This window comes from Anthonomus grandis, chromosome 1 (genome assembly GCF_022605725.1).
Source record: "Anthonomus grandis grandis chromosome 1, icAntGran1.3, whole genome shotgun sequence".
Taxonomy (NCBI): Eukaryota; Metazoa; Arthropoda; class Insecta; order Coleoptera; family Curculionidae; genus Anthonomus; species Anthonomus grandis.
Genome location: NC_065546.1, coordinates 53,818,107 through 53,834,755, shown reverse-complemented (window position 1 = coordinate 53,834,755; position 16,649 = coordinate 53,818,107). Strand labels below are relative to the sequence as shown.

At 32.1% G+C, this 16,649-nt stretch overlaps 2 protein-coding genes across 2 annotated transcripts; one reads left to right on the top strand and one right to left on the bottom strand.

The window, feature by feature from the left end:
• Nucleotides 1–17: 17 nt before the first annotated feature.
• LOC126733901 (endoglucanase-like) lies at nucleotides 18–12,435 on the bottom strand. The gene is made up of 5 exons (XM_050437390.1): nucleotides 12,270–12,435; nucleotides 12,075–12,212; nucleotides 11,717–11,852; nucleotides 376–560; nucleotides 18–287 (listed from the first exon to the last, which is right to left on the bottom strand). Exons 1-5 carry the CDS (start codon nucleotides 12,310–12,312, stop codon nucleotides 46–48), a joined length of 744 nt encoding a protein of 247 aa, XP_050293347.1. The 5' UTR covers nucleotides 12,313–12,435; the 3' UTR covers nucleotides 18–45.
• Nucleotides 12,436–12,544: 109 nt separating this feature from the next.
• Nucleotides 12,545–13,430, top strand: LOC126733969 (uncharacterized). The gene is made up of 4 exons (XM_050437501.1): nucleotides 12,545–12,897; nucleotides 12,952–13,004; nucleotides 13,056–13,146; nucleotides 13,202–13,430. The coding sequence occupies exons 1-4, from the start codon at nucleotides 12,886–12,888 to the stop codon at nucleotides 13,283–13,285; spliced, it is 240 nt and encodes a 79-aa protein (XP_050293458.1). The 5' UTR covers nucleotides 12,545–12,885; the 3' UTR covers nucleotides 13,286–13,430.
• The last annotated feature ends 3,219 nt before the right edge of the window (nucleotides 13,431–16,649 follow it).

Here is a 16,649-nt window from a genome sequence, read left to right as displayed (position 1 = left end):
GTAATGAAAGAAAAATGTCTTTTTTTTTACTTTTATTTATATAATCTAGTCCATTTTACATCCGGAAATATCGACGATTTCTTGCGGACACTCGACTTGCTGGAACGTGGCCGGGGGATTCGAACATCCATTCAGAAACTCCCATCTGAATTTACATCCGGGTTGTAACACGGCTGGCAGCTGGTTACAGTCAGCTTCGGTCCAGACACCCCCGTATTGGTCACCCCATCCTTGGTCGGGCGCGTTCCATTGTTTTTTGCATCCTTGTGTGTAATAACCCACTCCACCTTAAAGGAAAGAAATGTGTTTTTTAGAGGAAACTAGAATTCCCTTAAGAATAAGTATAATAGGAATTTTATTCTATCCTTTTCTTACCTCCTGGCATGGCGATTTCGATATTGTTCTCAGTACCATTAACGGAACTGCTGCCGCCAGTGTTGGTAATCTGGACGATCATTTGTTTGCCTGAACAGTCTCCCCACGGCCCCAGTTGAAAAGTTACGAGCATGCAGGTGCAGCACATGTTTTCCGGGGGGCTGATGAAGGAGGCAGCGGCAAAACTGCGGAATATTCAGATAAGGACTACATACTTTGAGATCACGACGAGGTATAATCCTATTTATTACTTTAAAAGTATTTTTTTGAGCATTTTTTCATACTAAAATTTCATTTAGAGTTGATATTCCTAAAACCGTTTGAAAAAAGTTTGAAATGGCAACATCGCAAGCATAAGCTCAATGATGCGTAAAATCTTAAAACATGAATCATTAAGAAATCTATAGCAAAGTTTACTGAATAAAATACGTATTTTATTCAGTAAACTTTGTCTATAGGGGGTAATAAAATTGGATGCAAATATTTTAAGAGCGTATTGTTAGAGTCAAAATAACACTTTTCTTCCTACAAACATACGTAAAATCATTTGTAAATTTGTAAGTCGTTTTTTTCCAGTGCTCTAGACATTTTCCAGCCCAAAAATGATGTAAGCCTAGATTCAGAGGGACCTAGTGGGATTACTACCTTTGCTCTAATCAAGTATGTTAAAAAAACACGGATAGTTTAGCATAATCTATTACCGTTGATTGAATATTTGAGATATTCAAATAATCAATCAACGCTATTACTATTAAATATTTATCATATAGATATTATTTGAGGACGTCACTGGTAAAGATTTCTTGTACGGGTAGCATCGAGCGGCGTTGCAATGTTGTTGCCTTTTTCTCTAATATACGTTATCTACATTCATTTAATTTTGAAAATTGACTTCTTTATAGAATATCGTATGATATTTAATTTTAAAAAAATTCTTCATATTTTTTTGAAGGGAAACATTAGTATTGTTTTATATCTCTCAAAATAACTGACAAATTTTTATGATATTATAAAGTGTGTTTGTTTATTCCAGTTTATTCCAGCGTTTCAATGTTTCAATACCAAAGCAAATCATTACTTTTATTAACCCATTAAAAATTCCTTTACTAAATATTATAATTTTTTTATCCTCAGAAATTACTATTTTTTGAAAAATAACTACGATCAAGCTATCTCAAGACTTGCTCTTTCTGTATTACTAGAATTTTATTTTACAATCCTTGGAAGATTTGAATATATAGAAGCTTCATTGTCCATTCACAATTAGAATTAAATAGACCTTATGGCTCTTTTTTATATTAACGGGCTTACCCGGTTGCGTTTTTACTAAATATACTTAACGCCAGCACAACTACGTAATTTCGACCCTTTTAATAATTTATTTCTTTTATTTGTGCCTGCAGTGACTTATTTCTCCTGTTGCCACGTGTTTTTTATATGACAGTTGTTTCACATGAGTTGAGTGAGCAGTTTTGATTTATTTAGTGGTCATAACGGTGTCGCCTATAATAGATTGCGTTGATTATTGATCTTTATTGGCGAAATGGAATCTCGGTTGAAAGAATACTTAGATTTGCATGAAAAGGATGCGATTGAAGTAATTGAAGACATTACAAAGTTTCAAGTTCGGGTGCGAACAAATCTACACCGAAATGAAGAAAATATTGTTTTTGATATACAGTGTGGGAGGTGAATCAAAAAAGTCAGCGAGAGTACCAAAACACAATGGATAGTGCGAGATTCTTGGCCTAATCTCAAACTTATGCTTTACCGAAAACTGTTCGTTTGTCATCACTCAAACTTCAACAAAATCAAGACTGCAGACAGAATTCGTAGTAGGACTAGAGTTAAAGGAAGCAACTGTAGTGCAAGTATCGATATTAAAATCAAAAAGATCAATCGATTCACCATAAGGAATGATCATTACCTGAAGGATGGATTGTCTGCTGTATTTACAGTAGGTTTTGATTTACTATTAATTAATTAATTAATTATTTATTGGTGGTTCTACTAAAAATTTTGCAAGGTTAGCACCATGCATTTAAATCATAGTTTAAAAAAACTAAGAAACACGTTTTTATAATGCACTAAAAAGTACTAAGGTGCTTTTTGGTTACGTAGGTATCTTTGAGGAATATAATACTTTTGGTTAATTTCAATTACTTAAGCTCAAGCTTTTTGAAATAGCCGATGAATATTACAGGGGCGGTTTGGGTGTTAGGAAAGTGGTTAAGAGTAGTGATGTGAGGGTAAGAGTAAATTATTATTTTTATCTTCCAGGCATTCCGAAGTTTTTTGCTTTTATATAAAATATGTCTAAAAGAAATTGTAATTTTTAATTTTCTAGGCCTTTTCTAGTCTTCTGGTACCAAGTGCCTGAAAAAAATAATGACTTTTTAATCTTCCAGGCACTCGCATAGCTACTGGTTTAATGTGCTTAAAATAAATCACAATTTTTTTGAATACCTAATGAAAAAATTACAAGAAAATTTAAAAACATGAAAAACAAAAATAAGTAAAATCTTGTAAAAGTAAAAAAAAATGCAACAAATTACGTTTGTATTTACATAAACGAATGAGTTGCGTTTTTGCCTAAAAACTAAATAAAAACTACTTCACCTGAAGAGCCGCCACTGAATATTAGAATTGTTATATACTTTTTATTTTAGTTTACATCTTATTTAAATAAAAACACTATGTAAATGTACCACTTTCAGATTAAGTTTCAACATAGTCATCGTATTAAATGTGCAGAAGCGTTCAGCTACTTAAATATGTCAGATGCCACTAGGACACTTTTCTATAATTACTTTGATGAAGAACTGACACCAAGTGTGGCAAAAAATTTGCACGAAATGGAACTTTTGAGTGCAAATGCAAAGCAAGACATAGCTTATCAACTGGCCGATTCGCAGATTGGTCCAAGGGACCGTGAAATAACATATCTCTTTGATGACTGGACTTATTTTAAAAATTATTTTATAACAGTAAATAAAATACTAAGACCTTATTTTTAGGAGGGAACATTACGGCGATAGAACTTTCGAGTGTGTTCTGAAACTAGTGGAGGAAAAGAAAAGAGCCTATGCTGAAGAAGGGATCGACATTTTTGTAGAAAGAGATTCATTTGTTATCATCATTTGACACCCATAATGAAGCGGTCTCATGAACAAAACTGGTCATCCGAGGTTTGTTTTGTTGATACAACTGGATCTTGCGATTAAACTGCTACTTGTGTCACATTTATTTTGGGCGCCCACAAAATTGAAGGGATACCTTTAGCTTGCTTGTTACATTCTGGTCAGACGGAAGAAATATACTGTCATGCCTTTTTATCTTTACGAAGAAAACTACCAAATGGGTTTGGAGAAAATGGTTTTCCAGCGGTTTTTATGACGGATGATTCGCAAGCTGAAAGAAAAGCTTTGTCGACTGTTTTCCCAGAATCTCATCTATGCTTTGCTCGTTTCATGTTTGCCAAGCGTTTTGAAGGTGGCTGTGTGAAGCAAAAAATTGCATACACAAGAGCCATCGCCAGTCATTTATGATGGCGTTTAGGGCGATTTTGTACGCAACTAACGAAATAGACGTCGAATTATTATACAAAACACTGTTAGATGACTGCAAATATTATAGCCTGCTTGCTGAATATCTTAAAGCATACTGGCTGAGACGCACAGAATGGTGTCATTTTTATCGAAAACATCTTCTTTTTAGATGCCACAATACTAATCATTATGTCGAAGCGTCAATAAGAGTTTTTAAAGATGTAATCTTACAAAGGTGTAAAGCCTTTAACAGTGCTCGAATTTGTGGTTAAAATATTAGAATCATACCATACAAGAAAAATGTTGAATTACGCAAACAACAGAGCAACTCGGCATGATATTTTGTACGACAAATTTAAAGGTGCCGCAAGTAAGTTACAAGTGCAAAGCATAGATGAAGTTACATATAATGTAACCTCATCAACTGATTCCCAGGTACTTTACACGGTTAACAAGATGGTTTCACCTGTTGTGATTGCTTCAATGGATCTGGCGGTGCATACTGCAAACATATATGTGCCGTAGAACAACATGCTGGAGTACTGACAGAATCGGCTCCAGTTTTAACATCTGATGACAAAGTTACTTTGGCTTACATTGCTCTTGGTACAAATATACCAGAAAGAAATTTCTTTACATGCATGCTGCAGAATGTAGACGTCGAACAGTCAAATGTTAAGTACGTTGAGGGTTCTGTAGTCGATACTTCTAGTGCGAACATGAATATGGGTGTACATAACAGCGCCGACAATGGCGAAACCATGTGTTTCACCCCTGTAACAATCTCTTTAAAATCGCAGTTTGATCGAATACTAGGCCTGACAGAGAAAAATATTAACAGTGACAACCAAAACATTGTGGTTAAATTTATAAAATCTTTAGAACGTATTACGACTGTATCTCAATTAACAAATTTTTACGCTATAAAAACGAAGACAACACGATGTATAGGAGTACAGCCTACAGCTACCAGTCGTCGAAGAATACATAATAGGCTGAGCGCTGGAAAAAGAAAAATTCAGTCAGGCCGACCCGACCGTCCATCAAAAAATCTACATCTATTCAAAAAAAGAAACGTACCAGTGTTAAGCGAAAACATGATCTAATTAAAAACATTTAAAAAAATTTACCAAACTCTAAAATATATTAATTTATATTTTTTTCTTTGTATGGCTTATTCTATAATTTATACAAATAAACGATGATTTTACTAATTTTATTTGCATTTTAAAAACTTTATGTGAAAAATACCATTATATTATATATCTTAATTACGTAGTTGTGCTGGAGCGAAGTATATATACCGTGGATGCGCTGACGCTGTGTATGTCGTAGATGACGTACTGCGATAGGTGTGGCTTGTGCTGGCGTTAAGTATATTTAGTAAAAACGCTACCCGGTTTACATGTAATTCTTGGATCAACTGTTTTAATAATTTGTTTAATTCGACTTTACCGTAACATTTTTTTCCCAAATTTATCATTTTAAATTTGAAGCTGCAGCTTGATATTGACATTTTGTCAAACTAGTATCTATTCCTTTACATTTCAATTTACTGATGGGGTAAATAATCTATTTATACAATATAAATAATTACATTTTTTATTTTCAAAGAACTATAATTTTAAAAATTATTCTTAAGGAAAACTTTCAGACGTCAAGAAAGAAGTAGCCCTTTTGAAGGTAGATTTATTCCTAAAAATGTTGCTCGTCTTTCTCTGCATTTTAATGCTTTTTAATTGATATAATTTTTATTATTTTTGATGTTGAATCAACTCTTCTTCTTGATTGGCGAACGGTTTTGAGAAAATATACAGAAAGAGATAAAGGAAAGCAGCAATTTTATGAGTTTTTATCTAGATTATTTAGGTATTTAAGTTCTTACTGGTTCCATGTGTGTAAGTGTAAAGCCTTTTTCATTTTCCGGGAGAATCATTATTGAAGAACAAAATAACAAGTTTCCATAAAAGTCATAGAATATTGGTCTCACTAGTAACTTGCAGCCAATCTATGGGTTATTACCATAAATTGATGTTTTTGGAACTTTTAGGCATCACTTGAGCAGTCTCTCGAAAACTGTCCTTCGCATAAGAAAAAAACATTTATATAACTTTTGCTCATCTCATTAAAATCATCTGAAATTTTAAATATAACCTTGAACGTCATTAAGTATTAACTAGAAGTGAATAAGTGAGTAAGTTACAAGTTATAAGTGAGTGAGTAAGTACCTAGAAGTGAATAAGAGTTAAGTGATAAGTATTAACTGAGCTATTAAAGTAAACATCTGAGGAAGCAGTTCCAAGCTTCATATGCGTCGAAACAAACTTCTAGAAGCTGTATCTCGGAAACTGTCAGCCTCACGAGCATAATCATTCTTATCATTTTTTGTTTATCTCCTTAAAAAGTAGATATTTGAATGTAACTCTTAACGTCGTTAGATCAGTGTTAATTGAGATATTAAAGTTAACATGTAAGGGAGTAGTTCCAAGCCTAATATGAGTCGAAACAAACCTTTAGGAGCCGTAATTTTCACAAGAAAAATTAATCTTACTATTTTTGTTCTTCTCGTTTTGACATTCGCACGAACAGGACATAATAAAAGCCGAATTCTTAAATTTGGTTAAGGAGAATCGTGGTCGGGACAAGTATGTACTCGATGACGTTGTAAAATGCACTGGTAGAACTGTTTTAAGAGACGTCCTCCTTACCATTGCGAGTTTAATCCGATAGAGCTGATATGGGGTCAGATAAAAAATGAGGTTATAAGAAATAATACTAGATTTAAATTTTCTGACCTTAGATCGATCTTTGACGAAGCTTTAAATAATGTTGCTACTGGAAATTGAAAAAGGACAATAAAAATAGTGTTCTTGAAGAAGAGCACCGAATGTGGACTATAAATGGAATGATGAAAGTCCACATAAAGCCACTGATTAGAAACGAAGACCCATCATCTTCTGATTTTGATAGCGAATCATTTTTAAGGTACGCATTATTAGTTTATGGAATATGGTAACATACATTTAGCTATAAAATTTAAATTTTAATGATAAGGTCTTTAAATAAATATAAATTTAGAATATTGAAAGGCTAAAATTAGTAAACAACAACTTTGTTAGAGTTGAAGAACATGTGTACAGGGGCAAGGGGGTTGTTTTGTTTACAAACAAATTCATCGATTCTCTGTTGTCAAGTTTACACTCATTTTCAAAACATCACATTTTCAGCTATACATCAACACATATACCTAATAATGTTAATTTGACTTATTGATGTTAGTTTTTAAATTAAAAATAAAAAGTAGAAATAGATATATGTTACTATAGGCGCAAAAATAACATCTACAAAGTAAAAAAAAATTATTAACATTTTTATTTTTAAAACCGCTGCTAAACAATTTGAAATGGCAACACCGCGGACAAACGGCTTTGTGTTGATATTCGGCATTTGTGAAGTTCTGTGTTTTTTCTTCAGTTTTTTGTTGAAAAAAAAGTCTTATTTGAGTTTTTTTTGTGAAGTGTTACGATAGTAAAAACTTGTGCTGAAAAAGGCGATTTAAGCCGATCTTTTCACAGATAAATACCGATATTGTCATAATATCATATCAAGGGACAACCGTCGTCATAAACGTAGAATAATAAAAAGTTATTAAAAAATCTATAATAATTATAAAATACAGTAGAGTCTCGATAACGTGAACGTCCCATAACGTGAACATCCCTACACGTGAACAGCCTAATTGGTATTCAGCCTATTCTAAAACGTGAACGTCAAAAATATCTCGCCTCTATAACGTGAACAAAAAAATATTTATATCGTTTTACCCGTAGGCATTAAGCGGCATTTGACCCCCTATGTTCCCTTTGTCGACAACTTTAGTACTAACTAAATTGTATATCTTGTTTGTACATGTTTGGAAGAGATATGAAATTTGCGTCTTATTCAATGTTTGTTCGCCGATCAATACGAAACAAGCACGATGTCTACTAAGAAAGTAAATTATTTAACTCTGGAAAAAAAGCCCAACTCTTGTCCGATGTTAGTAGACATTGCGGAGTTACCTTTTTAGCAAAAAAGTATGGAATAGCCAAATCCACGGTGTGTGCAATTAAGAAGAAAAAAGACCAAATTACTTCAACAGTTGCCTTGACTTTTTCTGGACCAGGTAAACGAAAATCTCTTAGACCTTCTGAATATCCATTAATGGAAAAAGCTTTGTATAAGTGGTTTTTGCGACAACGAAAGAGGAATGCACCAATAAGTCGTTTAATTTTAAAAGAGAAAGCCAAATATTTTCACGAAAAACTGTACGACAAAAATTCCACTTTTTCTGCGAGCTCGGGGTGATTGCAAAAGTTCAAGAAAAGATTTGGCATACGCTTCCTAACAATAACTGGTGAAAAACTATCTTCTCAGCCCGAGCTGGTTTCACCATCCTTACTAAAACTTGGAGAAAAAATCAAGGACCTAAACTAAGACTATAACCAAGTGTACAACGCCGATGAAACCGGCTTGTACTGGAAGCTTTTACCCGGAAAGATTTACGTATCCAGTGAAGAAAAAACTGCCCCTGGAAGAAAAACAGCCAAAGAAAGAATAACGTTTCTACCATATACAAATGCGACTGGACTACATAAATTGACTCCTTTGGTAATAGGGAAAGCTTAAAAACCACGAAGTTTTAAGAACTCTTACATTCCTGTACACTACAAAAACTCACAATCTGCATGGATGACAGCCGGAATTTTTAAGGAATGGTTCAAAAAAATTTTTGTTCCTGAGGTAAATTTCCTGCCATAACTATACATTTCAAAATTAAAAGTTTGTTTTAATTTTAGGTGAGAAAGCTTCTTAAGAATTAAGGTCTTCCAGAGAAAGCACTTCTTTTATTGGATAACGCCCACAGTCATCCCCCAGTAGAGGAACTTTTATCTGATGATGGACTAATTCAAGTTATGTATATGCCTCCCAATGTGACACCCTTAATTATTCAACCTATGGACCAAAACGTTATTAGGTTGACTAAACTGCATTATCGCTCCATGTTTTTGGCAATGGTTGTAGCTAATAAATTTAAGGACATGAATGTCATTATCAAACAATACAACCTCAGGGATGCTATTTTAAACTTATACGAGCATGGAATAAATTAGTACCAGCAACCATTAAAAAGTGTTGGACAAATATTTTCGAAAGCCAAAGCAATGATGATCGTGAAGACACAATACCCTTGGCAACTCTTCGTCAAGAATTGCTAAGCCTGAATAGCATTGTAGAGACAATTATTAGAAGAAATTGATCCAGGGCAAGACTTCGAACGTGGAGATATCGAAGAATGGAATAAAGATGACTTCGTTGAACATGAGGAGAATTGTACTGCAGTGTCTAATGATTCAGAAACCGAACAGGATCAAGATCCAGAGGTTTCTCAGACTATGGATAAAGTCACTCACGTTGAGGCAGTTCGTATATTTAACAGAGGTCTAGAATGAGCGGAGCAAAACAATGCCGACTTCGAGGATATTCAGTCTTTACACAAATTACGTGAATGTGCAACTATTCTTTCAAACAAACAACGTATCCGTCAAACAAAGTTAGATAACTTTTTAATAAAAACAACGGATTAAATATAAATAATGTACATTTTACTCACTTACATACATATACCTACCTATATAATAAATATTTTTTTCTTTATACCATGTATAAACATATACATATACATTTTCAACTATGTATTACTAACTTAATAACATGTTTTTGTTTGATTTTCCAATAAAATATATATTCAAAGTACATATTATACGTGTTAGTTTATCATGCGATTAACTTTATCTATAACATATTATAGTAACACGAACTCCTCGAAAACATGAACACAGTCATCCCTAATTAGTTCACGCTATCGAGACTCCACTGTATTTAAATTCATAAAAACTTATCATAAAAATGCTTTTTATTAGATAAGTACCCTTACTATAATGAAATATGTATAAATATCGCATAAAGGGTTCATAAACGGTAATATTATATAATTTAAAGCATAATCTATTAATAATAAATATTTATCATGTAAATATTTTTTGACGACGTCACTGGTAAAGATTACTTGTGTCGATGGAATCAACAATGCGATCGAGCGGCGTTGCGATGTTTTGCTTATTTCTTTTCTTTAATATACGTGATCTACATTTATTTTACTTTGAATGTTTAGCGCCTATCAAAATAAGTGAAAATTTTTATTTTATTATAAATTGTGTTTTTTTGCCATTTTTACATAAGCATTTGGCATCATTGCATCAGAGATGTTGCAAGCAAACAAACTGCCCATAGCTCTAAGAATTTTCAACGTACTAAGAACATAAATTTTTTTATTCATCAATACTATAGCATGGACAAATTAATATTACAGATAGAAGATTAATGCATTAGAAAAGGAAGTACATAAGAGTGCATACCCAACGACTAATGTATGACAAAGAAAACACGATGTATCCCCATCAAAACTAAAACTTTCAATGTACCCTTTTAACATTATTAAACTGAGATAGTAAAGTGTAAGTGTAAGTGAGCAGTTCCAACTATAAAATGCAGAAAAGCAAATTTCCAAGAGCTGTATCTCGAAAACTGTCATGCATTCTCACAAAAAAATATTCTTTTACAAAATCTACGACTTTGAAAATAATCCTTAACATCGTTAGATCAGTATTAACTTAGATATTAAGGTATAAGTGTAAGTAAGCAGTTCTAAATCTAATATTGACACAAACTTCCAGGACTCGCATGTCAAAAGCTGTAGAAGTATTCTCACAAGAAAATATTTTAATTTATCTCGTTAAAAACTACAACCTTTAACATAATCTGATTAGTATCAACTGAGATATTAAGGCGTTACTGTGATTGAGCATTTTAAAGCGTAACATGCATCGAAGAAAACCTTTAAGACCTGTATCTCAAAAACTGCTTCTGAAGAAAAAAAAAGCTTCTGTATAATGATGGTTCATTTGATTAAAAACATAATAACTTACCGCGCATTAATATAAATTTTAACGTTATCAAATCAGTATTAACCGTAGTATACCTTAATATCTAGGCATTCTTCAAGCTGCTTAAGGCAGCTTCAAGCCTATATGCATCGCAGTAAACTTCCACGAACTGTAACTTTTATTCTCACGAGAAAAATCATTCTTAGAATTTTTATTCACCTTATTGCAAACTGCAATCATTCCTACAAGAAATCTCATTCTTACCCTTTTTGTTCACTTGATGAAAAACTACAATTTTTGATATAATATAGTCAAATTAGTGATAACTAAGGTATTATGGTATAAGTATGATTTTTAAGTGTAACGTGCGTTGAAGAAAAATTCCAGGAGTTATATCTTGAAAATTTTCATTCTTATAAGAAATATCTACTTTTAGAAGGAAAAAGGAAAGAGAAAAACTTAATCCAATGGCACTCGAACGCCTTTCAATTCCAAATATCGATAAGGCTTCAGGAGATTTAATTTAATAAGAAAAGTAGAATGTTATGATGACCGGAGTTACCACTGATTAGTGAAATGCGATAGAAATAGCGAAAATGTCAAAAAAACTACTTTTAGTTATTTAAATGTAGAAATGGTGTTTCTCGTTTACAGTGTGTAATTTTATACAAAAAAAAGTGAAGATCGAAGCCGCTACCGAGAAGTGAAATACTGTAGAGACCAGAAAAACGTCACTTTTAACACATTTCCGGAAACAGGATCATTCGTTGCATTTTGCTTAACTTTCAATGATTCCTTAACTCTTACCCATATGCTAGCGTGGAATTGACAACGACACTCTGTTGGGCATTGCACATGTAAGCATTTCCGTCATTTTCACATCCGGATTGAGTATTTCCATCGATATCGCTTACGCCATCTATGGCACAAGATTTTACTGGTCCTGAAAAAAATCCAAATATAATTACTAATATAACAAAAATGTAATAATCATAAGTGGCTCTTAAAACAGGTTTTTATCTTGAAATATTTATAAATATATAATTGCATTCAAGTGTTTTGTTTTTATTTAAAAATGTTATCTTATTGGATTTTAGGTTTACATAACATGTATAAGTGTTTACATTAAATAATAATTATACTGCTTAACGATTTCATTTCTTACCCACACTAGTGTCGGTATTTCCACTCCAAGAGCAAGTGGGTTTACAACAGTCCCAATATCTGGATGTGGTGCAGCTTCCAGAATAGCCGCCCTTAATGAATTTGATTTCTGGCTGCTTTTCTATTGTAGCACCGGCACCTTGAAATATCCATAAAGTTTTTTTTTGAAAAAAAAAAAAATTGTTTCGATACTTACAGAGGCCAGAGAGCACCAACAAACCTACACAGTAGTACTTCATGATTCTGTTTAAGTGCGAATATTATGAAAATTCCTTTTTATATGCGAAACCTGACTGAAGTGCTTATGATAAATTTATAAATAAAAAATAAAATCGGTATGAAAGGATTATTGAGGATCATTTTATGATTGTCAAATATTTGGCCAAGGAGATGATTCAAGTAGTTTTTAATCTCATTGTTACATAAAAAATCAATATTTTCGAAATTCATTGGGTCTAATTGACCTAATCATAACACTTAAGTATATTTTTCTAAATAATATGCTTTTTGTTTTTGCAAATGTTTTTAAGGGAGTTAAATTATCATTGCAACACAATTTTAATATTAATGTAGTTTCATTTTTAAAATCATTAATATTCTATTTAGGTACCACAATGAGAGATTCACTTTTTTCTTATAAACGCTGGTACCTTCAGAGCATATTGATGAGATTATCTGGAACACTTTCAATAGATGCAAATTAGGGTATCTAGTCTATAAAAGGCCAAATTCGTTTATTATTTTTTACATTTTATCGCTAACTAACCAAGAGTGTTGTTACGAACAAAAATCTAATTTTATTAAATATTAGAATGAAAATTTATGTAAGTTTTTAGGCGATTTTTGTTTTAACCAAGGATTTAGCAGGTGTGTTTTAGGTACTGATATTTTTAGCTTCTACTTTGCTTGTAAGTGAGTGCTCCTACACCCAGTAAGTAATTATTTTAAAAAATTAGGAAAACTTCATAAAATTTAATTCTAGGGGATACACCTCACAGATCACAACAAAGGGAGCATGGAAGTCAAAAATGCAATGGAAGTTCCACTGGGTCAAAGAATGGCGGGCAAAAAAGGTAAGATCTTTTATTATTTAATTAACTGGAATTTAATTAATTAAGCCCTCTATAGGTGTGGGTTCCTATCTGGAAAAGAGTCTGGACCCCAGTAGAAATAAACGAATATCTACCTTCGCCCGCTGCCCTACACAAATAGATCCCATATTAGAAAAAATCACTATTTATAATTGCACTTTATTTACCATAATGAGTTTCTTAGATTTTAAGAAATAAGTTCCTGTTTTAGTTTCATAGTTATTTATTTTTTTATTTATTTTTTAATAAACGTTTTATTAAAAATATATGACCGTTTTTATTTGAAGAATATCAGGGAGCTAAATAGATAAACAGAACACTCGAAACATTAGCATAATAATTAGAGATAAGATATTAAGAGCGCATTTATCATTTATTATTTAAAGCGTTAGAAACTGGATTAGTTTGGACCCTAAGAGTAAAAATCTATATTTGTTTGAGTAAGTTGTTTCGCTCGTTTAATAATTAAGAGGCTTGAGGCAACAAGGTACATAAGCCACATTCCACTGAAAATCGAGATTTCTTTATTATTTTACTGGACTTTAAAGGCTCCAAGCCATTTTCAAAGTAAACTAATAAGAACCCAAATTATTTTCTTGTCTATGTCAACAACAAAGCGTTCAGACTAATTGTCTGAAAGTCATTTTAGTTCAAATGAGTATAGCAAAGAGAGATTACTATCCAACTGATAGTGACCTTAAATGACTACCTGAATCTAAAATAACGATTACCAAATAAAATTGTGCCTCTCAAAAAAGAGTTTTTTGGGTGCCTAATAACCAATTTGTATAAAAATAGTAAAATTTAACTTAGGAGAATCCGACAGTTACATACATATTGTAGAGAAACTTGTTGCTATCTGAAAAAATTTAAGTATTGGATTGGCCTTCCCGATCACCTGACTTGAACCCTATAGAAAATTTTTGCCCGCAGTGGGAAAACCAAATTAGAAGGAATTTTTTTTGTTTATATTCTAAAAATGGTTCCATAAATTTGTTCGCCACATTCAGTATTTTTAAAGACTATTGATATTTAAAAATGTGCTTGATGATATATTTAAACTTGAGTGTTTCTTATTATGATTAAAGAATTTATAAAACTTCTTTTATACTAAGAGTTACCGATTACCATTTTTGAATGTATTAGTAACAGAAAGTGTAGTTTTATTTTGACATGAAAAAGACATACCACCTTTAAAGTCCTTTTTTTTCAAAAGTTGCTGAATTTGGCTTATGTACCTTGTTTCCAGTCCAAAGTTCAGTTTAAAGATCTATTAGAATCTTTGATGTGCCGCGAATAGTCCGTGTGCCGGTGTTGCTTGTATTGTCGCATAAAATGCATATTTAAATCGCAAAATTTTATGTAAAAAGAGTCATAAAGTAATATTCTAAGCGATATCATTCCATTATATAAATAAATGTTTTAAACATTTAAAAAAAATTATACATTTGATTTCTAAAATTTGACTATATACGCCCACGTACTATTTTCTTAGACGTCTGACCTCAGTTTCAGCCACTTAAGCGTGAAAATTTGCACAGGTCCGGCCTTAAAATTTATTTGTATTTAAAATTGTATCATTCGGGATTTTTGGGTTTAGTTTTATAAAGTTAGAAATTCAGGATAGTTGATAGCAAGATAATATTTAATTTAAAGAGAAGATTTAATTACGTAAAATCAGTTTAACCAAAAATTGTAATTTAACAAGTTTAGTTTTTAGCGCCATCAGTGGAGTGTTTATAATAAGTGATGAGAGAATAGGTGGTACAAATTACTTATGCCCATTTATTCTGTGGATTTATTCTGGGTAAAATGTTTTGGTTTGTCTTCAAATGTTATATATTTCCTTTTTTTGTATTATACGTTAGCGAAACACGTGTCTAGATTAAAAATAAAGAGTTTTGGTTAGTGGTAAAACTATCTCGTAATTTGAGCATAACACCAAAGGTTCCAACCATAGGACTACCATTTTCCCAGGTTCAAAACATTTTAAGGCCTTTAGGTATAATATCAAAATAAATCCACAAACTCAAATAAAAAGAACACACTTCCTCACAGTAAAAACTGTAAAAAATTTAGACGAATACAGGCCAAATTTTAAATCCTCCACTTTCATAAATGTGTAAAAAGCAAAACCGGCAAAACCCATCAAATAATAATAAACTCACATGACTCACCTCTCAACTATTAAAGGTGAACCATCTTTAAAGATCTCTTTAAAACACGACGTAAGTAGAGTTATTAAATATTAGAACCAACAGGACCTAGATGTTTTAAATAAGGAGGCTGAAAAAAAATTAACTGGATTTGATATTGAAGTGCCAAAATTAAAGAAACCAAGAATAAAAAGGTCTAGATATGGTGGCAATAGTGGTAAGGAACAATTAGAGAAAACTATAAGGAAACAAAATCAAATTATTAAGAGTGATGATAAGCTTATAGTGCTGAATTTTGCATTGAAAGTGGGTATTAACAAAAATCATGGCAAAGTAGTTTATGTAAAATATCAATTTAAAGCATTCAGTGGAGCACATCAAATTAAATTTATGTGCGGTTACTCTTATTAGCATTTAACTAAATGTTAACAATATCCCTTTTAGAATCTCCAGCATATACAGTCTCTTTTATACTAATGTACCTGGTTTCCTAACTGATGGTGAGGCTTATTTCTCCAAACCTTTTGAGAATCAGGTTGATATCTTTGTGGGGGATTTAAATCTATACTTGTTTGACGAGATTAATAGTAAAATTATAACTAACCTAGCAATCTTAAATCGGTTTGGTTATTATTCTTCTTTTATCAGCTATATCCAGCATATACAAAAACAGCCCAAAAATTTATCTGGGTACGGCCCTGTAATCCTCAAAATCAGTGGGATAGAGAGAGATACACAATCACTTGCACAGCCTAAAGTAGGAACGCCAGAACGCATGGTGTTTTATCTTTGTTTAATAGACTGGCTAAAAAGAGGTGAGAAGGCAAAGATGCTTGGATTTTAGTCCGCGGTCAATTTTTTGATATTATTTTCTTGTGATATTTTCTTTTTAAAAATGGACATTTTTGAAAAAAAAATAAAAAATAGTATAAAACATGGGGTTTTACGTATATTTAAAATGATTTCATAGATATACAATATAAAATATTGCCATTTAAACATGTATATCATGCGACAATAAATACGACATAAGCGCACGGACTAGTTATTGCGGCATCTGCGACACATCAAAGATTCTAATAAATCTTTGAACTGGACTTTACCCCGAGCGCTTCAATTAATAATTATAAAGTTTTCTGATTGCATATCAGTTTATACCTTAAATATTCCTTATAGTTTTAGAGAAAAGTGAGGTTAACCTAGATATCCCAGATATTGTTGATTCCTTTGCATGCAGAATAAAATTTGAAAATGCAAAAATTGCATCTACTTAAGCAGGTACTTAAGCATTTGCAGCCAAGGCAAAAGACATGAATAACCTGAACATTA